This window comes from Dreissena polymorpha, chromosome 10, assembly GCF_020536995.1.
Source record: "Dreissena polymorpha isolate Duluth1 chromosome 10, UMN_Dpol_1.0, whole genome shotgun sequence".
NCBI classification, from domain to species: domain Eukaryota; kingdom Metazoa; phylum Mollusca; class Bivalvia; order Myida; family Dreissenidae; genus Dreissena; species Dreissena polymorpha.
The window spans coordinates 54,328,786-54,353,053 of NC_068364.1; the positions used below are offsets into that span (position 1 = coordinate 54,328,786).

General features: G+C 34.0%; 1 protein-coding gene and 1 long non-coding RNA gene across 2 annotated transcripts in view; one reads left to right on the forward strand and one right to left on the reverse strand.

The window, feature by feature from the left end:
- Window positions 1–23,177, forward strand: part of LOC127848241 (adhesion G protein-coupled receptor B1-like) — a 31,587-nt gene extending 8,410 nt beyond the window's left edge. The window contains exons 3-7 of the mRNA XM_052380583.1: window positions 19,744–19,914; window positions 20,349–20,510; window positions 20,920–21,075; window positions 21,895–22,202; window positions 22,460–23,177. Of these exons, the coding sequence (XP_052236543.1) occupies window positions 19,896–19,914; window positions 20,349–20,510; window positions 20,920–21,075; window positions 21,895–22,202; window positions 22,460–22,504 (690 nt within the window). The 5' untranslated portion in view covers window positions 19,744–19,895 and the 3' untranslated portion in view covers window positions 22,505–23,177. The remainder of the gene's footprint in view (window positions 1–19,743; window positions 19,915–20,348; window positions 20,511–20,919; window positions 21,076–21,894; window positions 22,203–22,459) is intronic.
- LOC127848243 (uncharacterized) lies at window positions 1,680–5,981 on the reverse strand. The gene is made up of 3 exons (XR_008034428.1): window positions 5,901–5,981; window positions 3,789–3,941; window positions 1,680–2,552 (listed from the first exon to the last, which is right to left on the reverse strand). It is a non-coding gene; the product is annotated as an uncharacterized LOC127848243 (long non-coding RNA).
- Window positions 23,178–24,268: the final 1,091 nt, after the last annotated feature.

Consider the following 24,268-nt stretch of genomic DNA (forward strand, 5'->3'; position numbering starts at 1 on the left):
CATATAATTTATGTGGAACAGCCTTTTGCTAATGTCAAACACGAAATGATGTATTACATTTTAAGCAAATAGTTTGTGTGCTGAGTTGTTCATGTTTGTAATTTCATTGTACAGGTTGTGTCATGTTCGTTGTGGTAGGTAGTGGAGTTCGATGTTCATTATTTTTAATTTATACAGATAACATGGACCATTATGGAAACAAAAACAGTGTGTTAACCTGCTTTCAACGTAACACATCTACTTACATAATCCTCCGATACAGTTGTTAATTATAAGTATATATTAGATAGACAATTAAGTCATTATTTTAGGACAAATGTCTCATGTTTAAAATAAATAATTATGTAGGCACAATACAGGTTCGGTAAGCTATCGAATAAATTTTAATCACATGTGTTTTCTTTTTTCTCATGCATTTTTTAGGGGGATATGTATTTATATACGTGCTCTTATTGCTAGTTAAATGTTTTATTTATCAATTCCAAGCCGAGCCTTTTAACGTTGTATTTCTGATTGCTAGAACAGAGAACTTAGTTAACTATAATTCTTAAATGATTTCTATAATATTCGATTCACGCGAAAGGTTTTAGCATTCATCTTGTCATATCTGTCTTTACCTATAACGTTTGCGGTTTGTTTAAGTTCCGTTTTAGTTTTTCATATAAACTAAATGATTGCATTATTTATAAGTGGGGGTATCTGTCTTGCCTGTACCGATTCACCACTGACACGAGAATGCCTCTACACTATGACATGTGAAACACACGAGGTACACATTCCCATTAACCGGTAATTCTATATTGACCCGACTGAAATCTGCATTATGCGTAGTATTTATCACCAATCATCATGTAATCTTTGACAGCTTTATATAAATAATCGACTGCATTCGTGCGTCATGCATTTATACAAATGGACGTTGCTTTTCTGACTCGTGTGTATCAGTGGTGTATATGATTTAACATACCAAGCAACTGTTTATTTAATATAGTCACTGATCAGCATTATCATGGTCATAAAAAGCATGTTGTTCGTAAGTGAAAAGTAACTCTAGCCAGAAAAAAATGTTGCTTTTTTAATTGAAGACTGATATAAATGATCTACCTAATCAAACAAATAAAAAGCTGCATATTGCATGTATGTGTTTTCAAATCAAAGAGTTGCTATGCCGACGCATTCGAGAATCCAAATGGTAACACCATTTTCAATTGGGGCTGTAATGATAGAAAAGTAAGTAAGGCTAATATTTCTGTGAAAGTGCTTTCCTAAACCTCTAAATATATATTGAATTTGTGTTTCATTGGAGAATATTGTTTAAGGATAATGTTTTTATGAAAAAATTGCGAGTACATACTAGCGGGTTGTATTTAGAATATCTATTCTGGAACTGCTTCTAGAGGTTAAATAGTCCGTTTTATCCCATCATCAGACGTGCATTGTCGAAATAAACCACTGTGGGATAAATTTTCCTCTATTTCGGCAGTGCTGAAGTAGAGCTGTCCGGCGCGGCGGACTGTTATGTGAGGAGGATGGTCATATTACTCGGAATCAACTATTAAGTAATCAGATTTAGTAAAATCGAATCAGATTAAACAAAACAAACAATTTGATACCAAGATGTAATATATTTGAAACACAAAATGCAACACAAACATCAAAATAACAACATTGTTTACAAATATTAAGTGCGCGTCCTCATGACGTCATTATTAAGAGGGACTACTTTTTGTATCACGGTTCAGTAGTAAGCAATTGTTTACCTTGTGTATGACTTTTCTTGTCAATGAATGGCTAAAAATCAACACAATGCAATAATAAAATATATTATTTTCATTTAATTGTAAATAAATTGTTTAGAAATAAATATTTAAAATATATAAAATGTTTCTTTTTTATTTCATGTATTTTATTAAATAAGTCAGCAGCAAATCAAGTCGTCTGCTTAAGTCTTAAATGTCAATTGTGGTTGAAATAATGAAAAAATAAATAATACACAATCAAGAATTAAAATAAAACTGCAGCAAAACATATTTCATCAAATGAAATAAATTTTGACAACAATGTTCAACCAAGAAACAGGTGATTTTGATGTAGTATGGGATGGTTTGTTTTCAAATGCTGTGGAATTAAGTTTGGAAGAATTTGAGCAAAAATATGGACTAAATGCACTTCAATTTGATGAGGATTTAACTGAGAATAATGCCCCTGAGTCAAATTGTGATGATCAAAATAACACAAATGTTACAATTCAAAATGAAGCTAAACATCTCAACCAGTCAATTCAAAATGAATTTAAAAACATAGAGCTTTCTGAAGTCCGACAGTACATCACAAAAGAAGAAAACAAAAACACAGCAAAAAAAACATTAAATGACACAAAAAAGTTCCAGAGGTTTCTACTGACAAAGGGTGAGACCAGGGAAATGCATCAGTTGGATGTCGATTTCCTTGACGAGCATATTGCAACGTTCATTCTATCCCTGCAACGCGAAGATGGCACAGAGTTTGAGCCGACAAGTATCCGGGCCATCATCAGTAGCCTGGACCGGAAGCTGAAAAGACACAAATACCCTTTTAGCATTATGAATGAGAAAGGGCCACAATTTTCTCTGACAAGAGAAACCTACAATGCTAAAAAGAAAAGCCTGAAAAAGCAGGTAAAAATAACTTTCTTTTTAAAGATGGAAATGCATAATTTTGTTAAATATTTATTAATTTGTATTAAATGTGTAAAAAACATATTATACATATATTTAAAATTAATATAAATTAAAATAAAATATAAGAAGAACATGTCGAAAAATGCGAAACAAGCCAGATATTTAATTCTGAAGTCGAAAATGTCTGTACAGTCGAATTCGCCAGTACGTATGTCATGCATGTACGCTGTGAATCTACATTTAGTTTTACAAATCATTTTAATTTCCTGCAATGATATTTGTTCAAACCACACAAGAACACTAACTGCAATCATATTTAAAAGACAAATGCTTTGGTTTATTGTAGGAAATTATGTACAAAAAATCTTCCGTTTCAATCGGCTCAGGAGGGGGTGGGGGCTTATTTGGCTTTGCTGCATTTTATGAAATTTGTCTTCAATGCATAATTGTTCTTGCCTATTTTGTGTTATTGTAACATATTTTTAGCAATATATTACAATTTAACACACATCAAAATCGTGCATAGCCACTTTAAATGAAAGCAAATACCGGTATAAATTCATTACTCAACACTGTACTGAATTATTTAACCCTTTGAATGCTTGGAAATTTGTTGTCTGCTAAAATGTTGTCTGCTGAATTTCTAAAATTAGCATTTTCTTCGATTTTTTTCAAAGAATATTATCAGAATAGCAAACAGTTTGGATCCTGATGAGACGCCTTGTTCTGTGGCGTCTCATCTGGATCCAAACTGTTTGCAAAGGCCTTCAAAATTCGGTTCCCGCACTGAAAGGGTTAATGAAAACTATGACAGTTTGTGATATATTGACAAAACGATAATATTTGTGTATACTGACCGCAGTATTTCTTTAAGCCAACACTGATATTCACAGTTTACAGCAAGTTTGTTGCCTTTTTGAAAAGTACCTGGGACCAAACAAATCTGGAATTTGTGTGCGTAAATTCAGTTGATTGGGATTTTTCGCGTGAATCTAGAAATAAGGACGAATAAAGAAATAATTTTTACAATTCTAACGCTATAAATAATAATGGGTTTTTCTTTTTCTAAACCTCCTTTGCTTTTATTTAGGGAAAGGGCAACCGGCCATGTGAGGCAGACGTACTTACCGACCATGAAATAGATATAATGTGGCAGAAGGGTGTCCTAGGTCCCAACAGTCCAAAAGCTCTTGTCCACACCATGTGGCTAAACAACTGCTTGCATTTTGGTTTGCGTGGCACGAAGGAACAATACAGCCTTAGGTATAATCAATTTGATACCTGAAATAACAGAATTTAAATTAAAAAAAAAAATATTACAGTTCACGTCAGACAGGGTGACAGTAAATTTGTCAACTTGAGGAAATTTCAACCTCCGCTTCACCTCGATTGACAGTATTTTACCAAAAGTTGACAAATTTACTGTCACCCTGTCAAACATGTAATATTTATTTTTTTATTATACTGAAACAGCTATTCAAACATAAACAATTTATATGAAGTAGAACTATGAACTATTTTAACATAAAAATTCATTAATTTGGTCGTCTGTTAATAACTGAAATTTTAGCAAAACTGCATATTGCGCGAATTGGACAGTATTATTTTGTACCATTCCGCACGTGATTGTTAAGGTAGTGGGCGACAGTTTTTTGGGAAATAATATTTTCAGGAGTGCCGCACAAGTGGCCACAATAAAGTGAAAATATATATTTTCTATGATCACGATTGATTTAAAACACATTTTCTTTTTATTTTATGCTTTTTTCACACTAAATATTCATTGTTAACGAACCAGCTTAACTTAAGAATTTTGCTGGGATAATGACATCATTTCGTCAAAGAAATGACATCATTTCACAGTAAACAGTGAAAATTATCAATAAATTTTACTATAAATTTTTATTGTTTGAAACAGTGAAATTATTAGTTTTAATTCACTGATATTTCTCTATAAACCACCGGAAAGCATAAAATAATAAGTAATAAATTACTGTAATATTTACAAATTTTTTTTTTTCCAAACAGATGGGGGGATATTAAACTGAAAATATCTTCTGATGGGACCGAGTACTTGGAGCTCAATGAACGTCAAACCAAGACTAGAACTGGAGAAAACTTGAGCGATGTTAGAAGAGTCACCCCGAAAATGTTTGCCACCAATGAAAATGACCCCAGAAATCCAGTCGCTTTGTACAAAATTTATGCACAGAAACGCCCAGCCAATTTTTGCGATGTGAACGACCCATTCTATCTCGCTCCAAATACAATAATGAAGCAGGAGTCCGAGTCTGATCACAAAGAAAGCGTGCAATGGTTCATTCGTCAAAAACTTGGAATGAATAAATTGAGCAAAATGCTCAGGATGATGGCAACTGAAGCCGGGCTACCAGTTGAAAAACGCCTGACCAATCATTCAACTCGCAAGCACCTGGTCCAAAAGCTTAGAGAACACAACATTCCAGCCACTGAAATTATGTCTGTCACTGGACACAAGAATACAGTCAATTTTAAATTACTCAAATGTAAGTCATGAGCTAGTCAATATAAATTGCCGCCTTAAGAGTCTTTTGATGATTTTTTCTTTGGCAGACTCTTGGCGTCAATAGTCCACTCTATCTTTTTAATAGCGAGAGTTTTCCTTCTTTGTCTATATTGATGCGCAAGGAATTTGGTGCGCAACATTCAAGCCCCGATATCAGACAGTTAATATCAACGGATTGCAATAATATTTACATACCTGTGTAGATAATTCATTTCTCAATAATGTTCCGTAAGAATTATGTAATGACTCTTTCAATTTTGCACGCCTGACCAATTTAAATCAACACACTACTCACATTTTCAATTCCAATCGCTGTGCCCGCTGTATACGGCAGGTAGATTTTAATCGATAACGCAGAATATTACACCGTATGCCTTCTTCTGATTGGTTGATATTTAAATATTTCATAACATGGCGAGAGGTCAGTGATTGTATTGCGATTTAAGCAGAAATTTAACTGAAACAAATTATGCCTTTTAACTTCAATTCGACGCTATTTGAGGTAAAAATGGACTAATTAACTAAAACTTTATGAGTTGGTTATGTTCTTTTGCAATTCTAAGCATATTGATATAATAGTATTGTATTTAATGTTCGTTATGGTTTTTGCAGACCGGAGTTTCAGCGTTCAGATTTATTCTGAACGCGAATTATTTCAGCTAGTCATGAGCAACAGAAAAAATGTTCCAACATACTTGCCTCCCATGGTCAAAATGCAGATCCAATTCAAGGAAGGAAACACTCTGTCACCAGCACGGCCACATTTTCGTCAACGCAGCCTCCTAGCCAGCCGGAACAGCATCAGACCGAAGCGGAAATTCTACCCGAAACACAAGTGCAAGTTCCCCACCCACAGCCACAATACAGCTTTCAGCAGTCACTGTCCAGCTAATTTAAATCCCAGTTCTTCGGGGCAACGTTCAACATCCAGAATTTTCATGTACACAATAACTAATCCAGTATTGCAATAACACCTTTGACACACCGTAAATCCGACAAAAAGCATCGATTTGCTCTACAGACTACACGCCAAGTCGACTCACGTGCTCGGCCTACTGTGTAGAAAAACAAATTCTAAATGAAACTGACTCTTAACATCGCTATAAATATAATTTGGTTAATGTTATTGTTTTGGTTGAATTTTGGTAACATTTGTAAGTGGCTGTTGTCTTGTAAATAAATGAATTGTTATTGTTTTGCTTGAAATATTCTGGTACTATTTTCTTACGCGGACCTCTTTACAGCTAAGGTCGAAAAACACGGGCAGGTATAAAACCCGGAAATATCCGGAAAACCCGGAAATCTTTTAGGTAAAACCCGGAACCGATATAAATGGTTATAACTGCAATAATATTCGTCCGATATTAATTATAATGGTACCGTTGTAAAGCAGATCCTCTACAAATTCTAACCATATCAAAATATTTTATGGCAGGGTCGTAGTCGGCCTGTAAATCGCGGACAAAGTCGGCCTGTTTTAACGTTTTTTTTACACACGCAAATGCCGTAAAGAAAACCCGGAACCGATATAAATGGTTATAACTTCATTATTATTCGCCCGATATTAATTATAATGGTACCGTTGTAAAGAAGATCCTCTACAGATTCTAACCAAATCAAAATATTTTATGGCAGGGTCGTAGTCGGTCTGTAAATCGCGGACAAAGTCGGCCTGTTTTAACGTTTTTTTTACACACGCAAATGCCGTAAAGAAAACCCGGAACCGATATAAATGGTTATAACTTCATTGTTATTCGTCCGATATTAATTATAATGGTACCGTTGTAAAGAAGATCCTCTACAGATTCTAACCATATCAAAATATTTTATGGCAGAGTCGTAGTCGGCCTGTAAATCGCGGACAAAGTCGGCCTGTTTTAACGTTTTTTTTACACACGCAAATGCCGTAAAGAAAACCCGGAACCGATATAAATGGTTTTAACTTCATTATTATTCGTCCGATATTAATTATAATGGTACCGTTGTAAAGAAGATCCTCTACAGATTCTAACCATATCAAAATATTTTATGACAGGGTCATAGTCGGCCTGTAAATCGCGGACAAAGTCGGCCTGTTTTAACGTTTTTTTTTTACACACGCAAATGCCGTAAAGAAAACCCGGAACCGATATAAATGGTTATAACTTCATTATTATTCGTCCGATATTAATTATAATGGTACCGTTGTAAAGAAGATCCTCTACAGATTCTAACCATATCAAAATATTTCGCACAAAAGCTGCTGTTTGTAAAATAGATAAAATCACCTTATGTCGGCACACATCTGAAGTATATATGGTTCGAATACCAACTGCGGATAAGAGCAACTAAACCGTCCGGGGCAATTGCACTTTACCGGTACGCACTATAACCCAAGCCCTTATAATTAGTGTTAAGTTGCGCAAATTTCGGAATCCATGATGGCAGCGTTACGGTAAAGTGCAATATAGCCAACATAAATAAGGAGTTAAAGCGGGACTGCACGATTTGTGTCAAATATGTTAATCAGCAATTAAACAACAAACAGGCCATATTAAACGGTTTCATGTGACCGGACGAACTGATGAACTGAACGTTTAGCCCAAAACCCCGCCGAAAACAAATTGTCACACTATCAGTTTCCAGCCTTGCAACCACAAGTTTACCTACGAAGTTCAGATCGGGATTCGAACCCGAACCCACTCATGAGCCATCTAATGATACCGGCCTGGGTTGCTCTACCAATTAAGCTATCTGACTTTTTGAAAAATATGTAGGTAAACTGCAATTCTGTATAATAGCATGAATGACTTGCTCAGCAAAAGTTTACCGTTATTCGCACATCCCCGCTCATAGCAAAACACAATTGACTAACATAAAATCTTTTTCTGTAGATTTATAAATCTTTAATCGAAACATCTTCATTCCTTTTCATAAGATGTTTTATTAATTTTGCATTGCCTTGTGGCTTTAAATTTAAATTAGGAGATTTGAGACGTATATCGTGTGTGGTCATTTCAGTGACGAAAAAAACTAGTTTAACCTCAAAATATTTAACATACAGTCCACACATGCTAAACAGGGTCGACACTCTTCGCTGTTATGACATTTTTCGTTTAAATGAAGTCTCTTCTTAGCAAAAATACAATAAAGGCGGAAAGTGTCGTCCCTCTTAAGCCTGTGCGAACTGCACAGGCTAATCTGGGGCGACACTGTACGCACATGCATTATGTCCAGTTTTCTCAGAATACGACACATAGTTTAAACGCATTTTCGATAGAATTAGCGACGACATATGAACGTGGTTTGTTTTTAACAGTAAATTATTTATTCAAAGCATCATCAAATGCAAAACGTATTTAGGATTGTTTGTTTGTCATGCATTATTGTAAACTTCGATAAAGTTAAAACTAAAATTAAGATAAATTGAAAGAGAGCATAATGTGGATGTGCATTTCGTTTGACTCTCTGGATTTTAATGACAAGTCGGGCGTGGAATTTTAGTTAACAGTAAAATATTTGTTAAAACATCGAACGAGCCCAAAACGCATTTTGGATCTTGTGTTTGTCATGCATACTAGAAAACTTCCATAGGCATAAAATAACTCGCTTCTACGTGATCGCGGTTTTGTTAAAAAATTGGTCAGAATGGTTAGCGTTCGAAACAAACGTTTTCAATAATGGTGTGGTTTAAATTAAATTTCGAAAAAGTGACGGAAGCACAAAAATGGTTGTGCATATCATTGTAAATATACCTTTAGACTTTTTTTCGTTGTATATTCGGAGTCCAATGCAATCAATGACGATTTGACCATTATACTTATTGAATTATCTGTCTATTTGTAAATCACGAATGAAATTTATCAAACCCATTTTGATACTTAAAATACTTTCAAATATATATGCATTTCAATACAAGCAAAGTTCGGATTTCAATGCACATATCTATACTTAGATTCTCCAAACCATACCCATATCAGTAATTTAAGTCGAAAAACTCACCCTGTATTTTCGGCACATCCCTATATACCCGTATATAGGAAGTAATCCCCCCCCCCTTTTTCCGGGGCTGGATGTCGAAGGCATAAATTGCATTTTATTGTACGAGATAGATTAATTTGTTATAATGGAAATGACACTTCAAAAGTAATTGTACTGGAGGATATCATTACATTATATCTAAATAGATATCATACATCTAAACATTAAGATATAATTGTTGTACCATAATCACATACCTTTATCTCAGTGCTTGTTCATCTCAAATTACCATGTGCAGTATGGACACAACCATTTTTCATCTTGGTTTGTCATTGTGTACACATCTTTTGTGAAACCATCTATTTAATTTGCATCTTTTATTGTCACATTCCACCATATCGCCAACTATATCAGGCAACTTACAAGCGCAAAAAATTTTAATAGAACAACTTTTTGCTACTTTACACGGCATTTTTGGCATTTTTTCTTTTTTTGGAAATGTTGTAAAATGTTGTTTAGTAATACATTCTAATAAATGTGCTCTCATTCTTGGTATATCATATCTGATAATTGAAAAATCTACATCATAATTGTTGTGTAACACCTCAGTAAGATTTGCAATAGCAAAAACACCACAATCTGTGTAATTAGGTTGACGTTGTACGTCGGGTATTTGTACTTGTACACTGCGCTCTCCATTTTAATAGATTTGAGCGATTTGAATTGAAATACTACTGTTAAGAGTTCTTGGAGATTTTAAACTGTCCACCACAATAACATGTCCATCTTTTGTGATTGGTAGGATAATACCCAGTGATTACTGGCGTTGTAATGTATTTGGGCAGACGGGGGATTTTGTTTCGTTAAACGTTTATTTATATCCCAGGTACCTAAATCATGATTAAAGTACGGAACAAGAAGTGTGTTCTGCATCCCACTGTCAAGCGCGAATTGTTCTTTTAGCATTTGCTGAGATTTGTTAATTATTGGGTCGTTCAGCCACCCAGATGGATTTTTAACTAGCTCTAAATCTATTGTAGATATATTTGCAATTTCTACATTATCGTCTTCCGCGTCATCAATGGTCATTTGATTAAAACACGTCTGTTCACTGGTAAATGAATCATCGCTACTTATGTTTTATACATTGCACACACAATGCGCCCATATCCGATTTTTCATCATTTAAAGTCAAAAGTTTCATTTGGTTGCATCAAATTTCACTCACTACAAGTTGGTTTTTAACTACTTCAAAATATGAAAAAGTCCCTTTAATTGACTATGGGCGATTTGACACCATTGAGTTAATGTTAGTACAGATGACATAATAGTTTCAGATTTTAATTCGCACCTTTCGCTTAACTCAACGTTCAATAGCACGCGCACTTATTATTGTAACTAATGCAAGCTAAAATTAATATGTGAATACTTTCTAAAAAACCACTATCCCGCGAAAATGGATCTTATTTAATTGTGGTTCCCTCTTATGTTGTCCGTCGACTTTAAGAATAATGTGTCAGTAATACAAGTATTGTACAGATTCACATGCTTTGTAATAAATGAAAGATGCAAATCTGTCCAATTCATCTTTTTCAGTGCGCTTAATGTAGCTTCTTTACCTGTGACTACGTGCTTATTTTTTCGAAGAAATGAAAGATTCAAATGTGTCTTATTGATATAATACTACATGCTATACTGCCAGGGTCATGCGAAAATGGATCTTATTTCTTAATATCCGACTTCACACTTAATTAGCGCCGTCTTTATTAAGGCTATGTTTATTTAAAGAACAGATTACGGGGCGCCCAGATTACAGTGAAGTTTATACTAATGTGCAATAATGATGTGGGTTCACTTTCGTTGTTTATTTTAAATGTACATAACAATTTGGCAATACATGACATCAGTTATTTTCAGTAAATCCAATTTGTTCATAACAGTAGCCAGGTGCCTGAGATAGAGCTGATAAAAGGGATAACCACAGCGGGTGGCTAATACACAGTGTAGACTTCCCCTGTTTTATTATTTGAATTGTTTTTTATCTGATTGGCATTTATGAAGTGTATTAATTCGGGTCTGTTGGCGATCATTTTATGTGCAAAACTGTGTTTCTTACATAATTTCAATCGTTATGCTTTTAAACACAATTTCATGAAACCATTTAATTAAATACATTGGCGCGTTGGAACATGAATTATAAATCAAGCTGAGTGGTATCAGTTTTTAAATCGGATAACTCGCTTAAATCAACGTTCAATGTAACGCACGCTTAACAAAATTATAAAAACATCACGTGATTCATTATATTTGTTAAAAAAATTATGTACACATATTATATGTATTGGTATATTTTGTTTTTGTTTTTAATCAACAAGAAAAAAATAAAACATTGTCATATATAATGCGCTTTACCTTTGCAAAATTCTACATTACATAAAGAAGTATCGTATTTGTTAAAGTGAACATGCTTGACATAAGTATTATATTGCAAACGGACTTTGACCTTTAACTTTATGCAATCCGACTCTGACCCTGCCATAAACTATATTATATATTATTAGAAACTGTAGAGGATCTTCTTTACAACGGTACCATTACAATTAATATCGGACGAATAATAATGCATTTATAACCATTTATATCGATTACGGGTTTTCTTTACGGCATTTGCGTGTGTAAAAAAACCCGTTAAATTAGGCCGGCTTTGTCCGCGATTTACAGGCCGACTACGACCCTGCCATAAAATATTTTGATATGGTTAGAGTCTGTAGAGAATCTTCTTTACGACGGTACCATTATAATTAATATCGGACGAATAATAATGAAGTTATAACCATTTATATCGGTTCCGGGTTTTCTTTACGGCATTGCGTGTGTAAAAAAAACGTTAAAACAGGCCGACTTTGTCCGCGATTTACAGGCCGACTACGACCCTGCCATAAAATATTTTGATATGGTTAGAAACTGTAGAGGATCTTCTTTACAACGGTACCATTATAATTAATATCGGACGAATAATAATGAAGTTAAAACCATTTATATCGGTTCCGGGTTTTCTTTACGGCATTTGCGTGTGTAAAAAAACGTTAAAACAGGCCGACTTTGTCCGCGATTTACAGGCCGACTACGACCCTGCCATAAAATATTTTGATATGGTTAGAATTTGTAGAGGATCTTCTTTACAACGGTACCATTATAATTAATATCGGACGAATAAAAATGAAGTTATAACCATTTATATCGGTTCCGGGTTTTCTTTACGGCATTTGCGTGTGTAAAAAAAAACGTTAAAACAGGCCGACTTTGTCCGCGATTTACAGGCCGACTACGACCCTGCCATAAAATATTTTGATATGGTTAGAAACTGTAGAGGATCTTCTTTACAACGGTACCATTATAATTAATATCGGACGAATAATAATGAAGTTATAACCATTTATATCGGTTCCGGGTTTTCTTTACGGCATTTGCGTGTGTAAAAATAACGTTAAAACAGGCCGACTTTGTCCGCGATTTACAGGCCGACTACGACCCTGCCATAAAATATTTTGATATGGTTAGAAACTGTAGAGGATCTTCTTTACAACGGTACCATTATAATTAATATCGGACGAATAATAATGCAGTAATAACCATTTATATCGGTTCCGGGTTTTCTTTACGGCATTTGCGTGTGTAAAAAAACCGTTAAAACAGGCCGACTTTGTCCGCGATTTACAGGCCGACTACGACCCTGCCATAAAATATTTTGATATGGTTAGAATCTGTAGAGGATCTTCTTTACAACGGTACCATTATAATTAATATCGGACGAATATTAATGCAGTTATAACCATTTATATCGGTTCCGGGTTTTACCTAAAAGATTTCCGGGTTTTCCGGATATTTCCGGGTTTTATACCTCGCCGAAAAACACTGTTTGCTTAAAATAACTTCGGGATTTTCCGTGTAGTTTTATTTTCTTATTCTATTTAAAAGGAATAATTAACGAATTTGAAAGATGATGGGATAAATCGAATACTAGGTCGGTGCCGAATAAAGCGAAGTTTATTTTGCTCGGCCCGAAAATCTGAACCACTCGCCAAGGCTCGTGGTTCAGATTTTCTAAGCCTCGCAAAATAAACTTCGCTTTATTCGGCACCGACCTAGTATTCTATATATATTTGATAAATATATAATAATTTAACGTTATATTTAGGATATCTGGATTCAGATTTCTTGTTCATGCAAATATTGTCAGCTTATATATATATATATATATATATATATATATATATATATATATATTTTTTTTTTTTTCTTAAACTCTGCGGCTCTTTCGGAAACCTTTGTAACGCTGTCCTCTGTGGACACACTGGTATTCCATTAACCTCAATTTTCTGTGTCTGTGTCATTCCTTAATAGCGGCGTAATAATGTAATTTATTCGATTTATTTAATTACTTGTTTGTTACTACCTGTCTATGGCATGACTAAACAAAAATGCTTTGCACTGTTTTGAAATTATTTGATTTGTGACTTTTGAATTGCAACCAGATATGTGTAAATATTTATCAGAGGCTGAAACTTATCAATACTTTATCTTGCTGATATGGAATTTTTCGAAAACGTTCCTTTGAATTAATTACCACTGCAATGTCAGCATAGCGACTTTGAAAATATATTGCTAAAATTTATATATAATAAGATTTAAATATCGCAAGAAATGCGAGTTTAGTAATACTTCTCGTGCTGACTTCAAACCGCCTATTGCTCCCTTCCCCACAGGATTTCCTACTGTTGGACCCGTGTGTTTTAAGTGTGATCAGGCAAGCACGCCGAGCTCGTGCAACAAGATAACGCTTTGCGGACGGGATGACGTATGTCTCAGTTAATATGACTACGTTCATTAGTTTAAGTTACAAACTAGGTTGTTTCAAAATATATTATTTCATCATTTTTTGCAAATGTATAGACAATAAAACTAATTTGTGGTTATAATTGAGCTTCATTGCGCATTTAAAACTAACTTAATGATAGAATGTTTTCACGTAGAATTAAGCATTTAGGCATTGGCAAACACTTTGAAAACTGGTCCTTATTTTTTGCATTAATCAATAAAATACAGTTTTGATAGTATCTCACATCAAAGTACTAACAATCTATTGTTGTTGTATTGTAAGTTTGAAACGCGTAACCTTTGAGCCGAGTGATCTTGCATCCCTTGTTTTAAATTTTAAAAGGATATATTAAAATATTATCACATAAACATAAATATAACAAAGCTTTGTCTATTATAAAATTCAGCCTCAATTGTGCATAAATTATGTGTACTATATACAAATATGCCATGTTGAGAAAATCATTCGTACGCTAACAAACGCTACGCTATACACGTCAGGATGTTTACACAAAACCGTAAGTGCAACGATTAACTGTACCTTTGGAAGATATCTACGGTAGCATATATGGTATTTATGTTCGATAGATTACATATGAATCAGTATGATGCTTTATTTTAGTTGATTTTTATTTAATTAGACCATCATGATATATCATCAAAGTACATGAAACCTTTCATGAAATGTTAAACGAAGAAACTGTGCAAAGTATCACAAATATGTTATGATGCCATAATTAAGAATATGCCAATGAGATTCATACATTAAATTGCAAAAACAACAACAACGATTTGTTATCAAAACTAAATTTTGAATATGAATGGTACATGTGCAAATATAGCGATGCATTCAAACAACTGTTTTTAAATAATAAAAACTTGACGAATGTAAGTTATTTGTTTCGTGTGTGTTTACACTACAGTATTTGTAATTTACATTACAAAGTCAACGTGTTATTGTTTCAATTACTCAAGCAATGTGATAGACGCGCACAAAGCCTTGGTTTGATTGGAAAAAAGAGATATGACAACACAATTATGTCAGGTACGATTTGATTACCAACCTTACAAAAAACAACACCTGTACATTATTAAAGCACAATTTGTGGCTGAGCGGCGGGATAAAAACATATATTTCAACGTTCAAAATTGAGATATTTGACATTTAATAAACATCATAAATCTACTAAAAAACATATACATTTTAATTAAGAACGAGTACGTTCTGATTCTTTTTTAACTGATTCAGGTCGGGGAAAAAAGGAAGCAAACTACAATCCTTAAATAGTGAAGTTTAAAAAAGTTTACTTAAAGGGATCTTTTCACGCTTTGGTAAATTGACAAAATTGAAAAAAGTTGTTTCAGATTTGCAAATTTTCGTTTTAGTTATGATATTTGTGAGGAAACAGTAATACTGAACATTTACCATGGTCTAATATAGCCATTATATGCATCTTTTGACGAATTTAAAACCTAAAAATTATAAAGCGTTGCAACGCGAAACGATTGAATAATTTGGAGAGTTCTGTTTTTGTCGTTAAATTTTGTGAAACTACGAAGATTGCTTATATAAGGTATAAAATACTTCACGTATATGTACTCGGCGGAATAGCTCAGTAGGCTAAAGCGTTTTTACTTCAGGACTCTGGCAGGACTCCAGGGGTCACTGGTTCGAAACCTGGTCCGGGCAATGTTCTTTTCCTTTTTTTAATTTTATTCTTCATTTTTTACTGGAGCTTATACGATCCAATGTTTACATTTATCGATATAAAGCATTTAATGAATAAGTTAAAAAATGCCAGAATCTGTGAAAAGGCCCCTTTAAGGTCATACTCAGTAATTGTTTAAAGAAAGCAGGCATTCGTTTGGTTATAGCCCATTCAAGTGAATAGTACTGGATTCATAGTACAACATGCACGTAATTTACTTTGTCAGAAATGGGTAAGTTGCTTTTGAAAATATAATAGTTAAAAAAAAGTAGCAAAAAAGTTTAAAAAAAAAACGATAAAGACTTAAGCGCTCAATGTGTATGCCTCATATATTTCGATAGGAAATAACTTGGGAATATAGTGCTGTGATTCTAATCTGTGTAACCACGGAAATACAAGTAGTGCTTCGGGTAGCGCTTTGATGACTGGATTAGTGGCACCAACACAAAGCGCACCCTCAACGCGTAAGAATAAATGAAAACCTACTATTTAATAATATTTACTATTAAATGCATACTTCACTCCATGTCAGGTTACAACGCATACATATCCACTACAATACAAACATGTCGGTTCAACAGGGTTAAACATTTCCGTTCCTTATGTTAAATTGCATGGTTATGTTAGGATAAAACGACGTTTCAAGCTCATTCAAAATAAATGATGGTATTTTGTTTTGAAAGCATATGCTATCAACATATGTTTCATAAAACTATCCTCATTGTAAAAGCTGTGGCGAACTCCGATCAAAAAATATAATGTGTATTGCACAATCATGGGTTAGATCAATGTATTTTACATATTAAGGTAATATGATTTGAACTAAAAACACAAAACAATATTCAACATTATCCGGTCTTAAAGTGATATTATAGGTGTATATGGCAACCATTGTTTATTTTTGGTGTTTTCACTTCATATACAATTATATTTGTTAATGCAGCATCAACATACTAAAACACTATCCCGGAAAGAGAACAATATTGCACTTGAATATCAACCGTTCTTTCGTTTTGACAACTGACGACAGAAATGATTCGATGTGAATCTAAATTTAGTTTTAGTGCAGATTCGTTCATACGACACACGCACACTAACTCCGATCCTTATAAAAAGACAGTTCCGCTCGGCTTAGATGACTGGGACAGTCATGTAAAATATCGAAGATAATTTATATTTTTTATCAATAACTGGTAGCAAGATTAGTTGCAGATAATTGGGAAGTTATCACATGTTAACGTACCCTTTTAACCTGTTAATTCTTTTCAGCTCAATTTAACAGTGAACAATGCGCATACTATCACTTTAAGCATTTAACAACCACAAATCAGGCCACGCATCCGTTTTCTACGTATATATCTGCATCTTTTGTGAGGTGGCGAATTTGGTTACTTTTACGGCGTGTTTTGGTATTGATAAAGTTCTTGACCCGGTAGACATGTATATAAATAATCACTTAGTGGGTTCGAAATTGATTTATGTCCGATCGAATATATATAACTGTATATATACGTTTCTGATACAGTTAAAATATGCATATTGCAACTTAAACAAAACTGAAATAATATTTGACGTGCAATATAAAACATTGTTTACAGAAATCAGCTTGTGCACGAGAACTCCTTGTATCCATGGTACATGTGTGGATGTTGCGTCCAGCTATGTGTGTCAATGCTCTGTTGGTTGGCAGAGAACAAACTGTGATCACACACACACACACACAATATCTTTATTTCTGTCACGTTACATGATAATAACAGACATGGCATAAGCATAAACATCGCTATTGGTCGTGAGACTGTGTTCTATCACATGATATTCGATAAACATAATTGAAAGCATGTTTTCAATAACAGAGACATAATTGGCATTGTATACTATAACCAAACTTTTACTTTGTAAAAATGTCGTACCGGGGACAGTTGTGCGTAACATTTTTGATCTTTTTATTTTATGTATGAATTGAATGGATATTGTTTCAGTGATACTAATTTAAACAGATTGTTTTTTGCATTTATAGAGGTTTTCCGCGGTAATTTTATTAGAATATTTAACCTTTATGACATTAGTAAAGTCAAATAAAGAAAAATATATAAGTTCGAAAATAGTAATGGAAGATATTAGTATTAAAATGAGTGTAGTAGAAAGATCTAATGAATTGTAAGAAGCGTCCCAACGCCAATGATGGTAAATAGGCAAAAGTATCAACTTTTTAAAGCATTTAGTAAAACGCACAAAGACATAACTTTGATGCAATATTCGAAGGTAGCTGGTTATAAGAAATAAAACATATACATATAAATACAACACATAGTACACATATTGGTTACATCTGTTAGAAGTTAGAAGTAGACTATACAATTGTTCAAAGTAAGTAATAGGTTGTATGACCTTAACGAATACAGTAAACTTATTTACAAAGGAATTATATTTTATTTTGCACATTATATGAATTCATAATATTTTTTTATATAATCCCTTATTGCGGACATTTTAATATCGATGTAATCTGATTTGAAAGTTTTATTTTTGACGTGCTAGATGTTTTCATTTATATTAATTAATTAAGCTACTATTGTATTGTCCTGCTAAAGCGTAATTTTTAGTTTTTAATTAAAATGTAGACATGAAAACGTAATTCCGAGCAGATGAAAGGCAGTCCTGTACGCTGTGTTCATTAATCGCGTGGCTGTTAGTTCATCTGTAAGCTCACTGCATTATTTGTGATGACATTTATAGATAGTTCTACATTTTTGCGCCAATTTAAACTTTGAATTGATTATCAATGTTAAATTTAAGTTAGAGGCTTAACTTTAACAGTCAATGATAACATGAATAAACAAGGACTTCATTCGAAATCATATATTTATCGGGGGTTTTCTAATTTAAAATTAGTTCCACTACACTTACCAGTTATTTGTTTGAAAAACACATGTATTTCAATGTTATAAACTTCCCTTCGTATTTTGAATATGTGTATAATTTGACATATATGTATTGTATATAATAAAAGATGTGTTGATAATTCTTCTTAGTTTGCCAGCAGAAGGTTACCTTTTTTATTTAAAAGAAAAGTATTGAATCCCTGAATTATATTTATAATTAATACTGCATATTATTATGTATTCTTTATTCAATGTTGTTTGATATGTTCATCATAATTCAGCTTGTTTCCCACGTTCCTTTCCATTTTCAAATAACATCTTCTAAAGCTTTCAGGTAATATTTCACGTATTTGCATTTTGTTTGTCCTAGTTGCGTGTTTCGTCGTCAATAAAGAGAGATTCTTCCTCTTTCATTAACAATTTAAAACTTTTTGACCCGAATAGATTGTTATGTTTACTTTGTTGCGACATTCCTGCGGCGAAACTAGTTCCAAGTGGACGTAATTTACCAATTAATTAACAGAGAAGCAGGATAATCTCATGATTATCGGTCACGGACATGATATTCTTTGTAAAAGAGTACAGGTAATAGGTGTTACCAGTATGAAGTAGTATAACACTTTAAAAAATGTGGTCATTGTCTTCATTGTTATTATGCACAAGAGGCATTAAATAAATGTTAATAAAACGCCATTAATCACTGTATAATGGTATTTATAAGATATATATTGACCTGAAACGAACAAACATATATATTTTTATAAATGCAACCTCTTTGAGTGACAGTGGCATATCGGGTCAGATTGTATTAATATGTACATATCAGTTTCTGCTTATGTTAATGCATGCAATATGCAATTGCAGACAATATAATATTATTATGTGACATGCAATGAATAACTATGTTCGCGTAAAGTACTTATGTGATTGTGCTCTGCTAATATAAGGAGTTTATCAATAATTTTTATCAATCTGAAAGCGATTGAAAGGACATACTGGGTATGTTAAATGGATGCATGTTTGTGTAGTAGTGAAATATAAAATCAAATTCATTTATAGCAGTTTTAGATAGTTTTAGCTATTTTCGAAGCTTAATCACTTTTCAGCGGACGGAAACTGGGGTCTTTGGAATGGCTCGTCTGAGTGCAGCAGGACCTGCGAAGTGGGACTGAGATTCAAGGACCGCACGTGCTCTAACCCCGCCCCCGACCAGGATGGTCGGTTCTGCCAGGGCGAACCACGTGACAATGAGGTCTGCATGAATGACACATGTGAAGGTAAAACGACATGCTTCCCGCATAAATCAAATACCTTGCTACAAACCTTGCTAGCGCAGTCGTTGGTACACGCCCTTCTCAAACTGTCGGTCCGGATGTATTTACCGCTCACGGCGCACGGAAGGCTCGTTCGTAAACATATTTATTTTTAGTTCGAGATTTTATCGAACGGATTATAGAGACACACACGCGAACTAATTTAATGGGACAACTAGCACTTGTTTTCTTTAGAAAGATTCGGAACACGCTCTCGGGATCTCTTTGTCGAAAAGCCTTGATATACACGTAATATATCCTCCATTTGCATAGCAAACACAAAATCCCCTTGTCGTTTCATACAAAACGTGCTCTTCAAATAGAATCAATGTATTGTTTTTAAAGATTTCGAGTATTGTGGTATCATAATTTTATACTATGTCTTACCCTGTAAGCAGCCGGTCACTGGAATCTGTGGTCAGACTGGTCTGAATGCAGCACCACGTGCGGCCTGCGTCAGAGGTCGCGACACAGGAACTGCTCCGTGCCAGAAGTGTTTGGTCCCGTCTGCTTCGGGGACGCGATCGAGAAGGACTTGTGCAACTTAACGGATTGTAAAGGTAACTTATCAATTTGTAATAAATTATTATTTGTTTTCAACGCATTTATGTTGCACAGTTTACAGTTACATAATTTGAAAACTGGAATCTAAAATTATTTATCACGATAAATTGAATTAGAAAATTATTTGCACATTAAAAAAAGACCGTAAACATGTTTTGTGTTGAACTGTTTTTAGATATACCATGTACTTGTAATTTCTTTTAGATATACCATTAATAACATACAACGAAATGAAAACTATGCCAATGGTCGTGAAATACACAAAATAAAGTACGCACTGCGTTGAACAAATCAAGATGACTTCGTTTGATTGCGCATTACTTTTATAAAGTGTATATTAATTAATTGTTAAATGTAGGCATGAATTGTTTAATATCTCAAAATGTTTGCATTAATTTTACAAAGATGACCAGTGGATGAAGTGGTCCGTCTGGTCAGTATGCAGCATCACGTGCGGGGTGGGTCTGAAGACCCGGTCACGAGACTGTGGTGGTCAGCTGGGACACTCTTGCATGGGTAATACCACCGATTCCGGTCTGTGTCACACCAGCCAATGTGACGGTGAGTATAGACGTTTGTGGTTTATGACACATCTCTGAAGGATGCTGGTCATTGTTGATGATCAGTAATGGCATATCACTGGTAGACCCAGTCTACCGTGCAATTAGAAACATTCATATCAAAAGTAAGTGTCTATATACATCTTCATAAATAAGACATCAATAACTCTATAAATATGTTAAATAATTATTTAAAAAGTTACAATACGATATCGAAAGTACCCAATTACTTAAAATTGCCAATTAACATTGCATATCAGAACTTGGGAAACATTTAAAACGTTAATATGATATGACACATATATTGCTGTATTTCATATTTATACTATCAGCTTACTGATTATGAACATGTTGTCCAATCAAAATAAACGCCTCTCCCATCCAACCACGTTTACAAATATTTAGAGGAATTCCCTGTAGAGGACATAGTATGGTATGCACATTCAGATTTGGTTAAAAGAAGGATTCCATGAATGTGTGTAGAAAGTTTGCAAAACCAAAATGCTTAAATACGTTCTGATAAAAGAAACGTATAGCGCATTAACTTCGTAAAGACGACACCATCATTTTATCAGTGTACATATAGTTTCCATATGCCTGTATAGGTGATATTTGATGACGCCTTTGAAAAGTTATAAAAATGAATTGGGACGTTTGAGTACATACTGTTTAGGGATTTCGCAATCATGGCTTAAATTTAAAAATAACTAATGTCAAATTAAATGCTGTGAATGTTAAGAACGATAACAATTCATCTTAAACAGTATATTACAATATATTCCTCAATATTCGGCATTCTTAAACCATGACCGTGTTTCAGATGCAATGCTCGCGTTCGCCACTACCGGGGTCCCGACGCCTGGAGAGCGAAACGGTACCATAAAATTCACCCTCGTAGACACTAACGTAGGTAACGATTACAACAACGAGACCGGTGTGTTTGTGTGCCGCATTCCGGGCCTCTACCAGTTCTTTGTAAGCATCGAGAAGCAAATCAATGTATCGCAGGCCAACTGTCGCCTTATGTTGAACAATGCTTCGACGATTCTGATCGCCGCCCGGTCTGCGTTTATCCACTCGGATGGCTTCCAGCAGGCGGGCAATTCCATTGTGCTGGATTTGAAAAAGGTAAAATATAATAAATTTATATATTAAATGTAAATTAGTATTAATAGGCTGTTGAACATGCATCATCTCTGATCCATCTTTGTTTTGTGTACTAGTATGTGTTATACCTTGTATACATTTATTGCCAAACGACGTTACGTTTTAATATAACGTTGATGTCACATCTTTTGTGATAAAGACATAAAAATGTTGAATATGTAAGAACTTAAAAAAACAAAGGTAAAGTGTTTGTACGGTATATTTTATTTTCAAAAAAGGTGATGAGGTGTACCTTGGCTACTGCTCCGATCCATCTACCATGACGATGGGCGGCGTGTTCAGTGGATCGCTACTATCCATGCATTAGGCGGACCTTACCCGTACTACGTTATGGTTATTTGTTTTTGTATTCTAAACAATTTACGTCGACGTTGTGCTCCATTTTGTACATCATTTTGTGTCACACGCTGTTGGCATGTTATGCGAAATATTTCTGTTTCTTTTGCAATTTGAACGCCGGTCCGCTAAAGAACATCCCGTTAACACCATAAACGATCATCGACCACTTTTAGTTCGTTCACGCGTTCCTGTGACTGTTTTGTTTCATCTAGGTACAAAGTCCAGCTTTTTGTTATAATAGTCCACGAACAGTCAACTACCAGACGTGTACACATATAAAAACAGTTATTTAGAGATGATAAATCAAATCTGTTTTTTACGTAATATCAGTTTTTGTAAAACGGATAATGATGACATATTCGTAAACATATTTAAAAATATATAACGAATATAGTTTATGCGAACAATATTAGTATTACTGTAAATGGTATATTTTTCCAACAGTATTTTTTTTAATTGCTCACGTCGCAAATGTTCGATCCAACTGTGTTTTGGTTGAAAATAAAAACGAGACCAGAAAAACGTTTACAAAAACAGACGTATGTTTATTTTACTTAGATTGATTGGGTTACGATTCAATAAAACGGATTTCACTAAGTTATAGTACTAGTGCTTTATATTGCTGTTGAAAATTCCTTACATGTATGAACAATCATAAAGTTTTCTTTCCTTTCATTTAAAGTTTTACCGTATGTTTTGACAGAACAGTTTTTTGTGTATAGTTTGTATATGTTTTGTATATGAAATGATTAAGTACAGTAAACGTCATAACGGAAAAATGGATTATATTTTAAATTCTTTGGTAAGAGAAAAAAAGTCCCGTAACATCTGGTGAAAATTCGGGTAAATTTTAAAAGTAATCGGACCTCATGTCCTGAAATATTTGTTTGTCTTTGATGGGTTGGTTTCTAGTTTACCAGATGACGGTGACATTCAAGCTGTACATTAAACGAGCATTCGGAAATTAATAAAATTAAGTAAATATTTTATGTTTGGTCTGTTAAATGTCGATTTAGTTCGTTTAGAATGGTGCGGCCTAATAAGCGATGACATCTAGTAAAATTCACTGATTCAAATAACACTTGTTCCTAAGGCAAAATTTAATCGAGGCACTAACGCTTATTAAGAAGATGATGATTTTTAGCCTGGGGCGCAGCCCCAAGGCCAAAGTAATGCTACACATTTCTGAGCTTATCCGAATTGGCTGGCTGCCAAAATCCAAATACCCAAAAGTCCGATTTACCACTTAATTCATGCGCAATTAAATTAGTTCTTCGCAGATCTCAATAACCCGCCTTGTAAATACAGAACGTCACTATATAACATAACAGTGTTGCTAAGCATTGGCTACGACATAGTTTTTATTGCTTGCATATTCATGCGAGAATAAGTTCCTCACTTGACGGTCTAGGCCAAAAAGATAGGAGTGTTTACGGAGACAGTAAGAATTTTTTTTCTGATACATTTTTGAAGACATTATATTTGGTATTTATAAACATATTTTAAAAAATTGTGATTTTATTTTGCGTTAACAAGACATTCCAGAAAAAAGAAAATGAAAAAACCAACAACAATAAATATTCCCGATCATTCTCGGAAACAGACGAAGTAACCGGATATGGTATTTCACTGCGCAGATCGCGCAAATCGAGCACGAAAAGTTCTACGTGAGACAAATTACACAATCT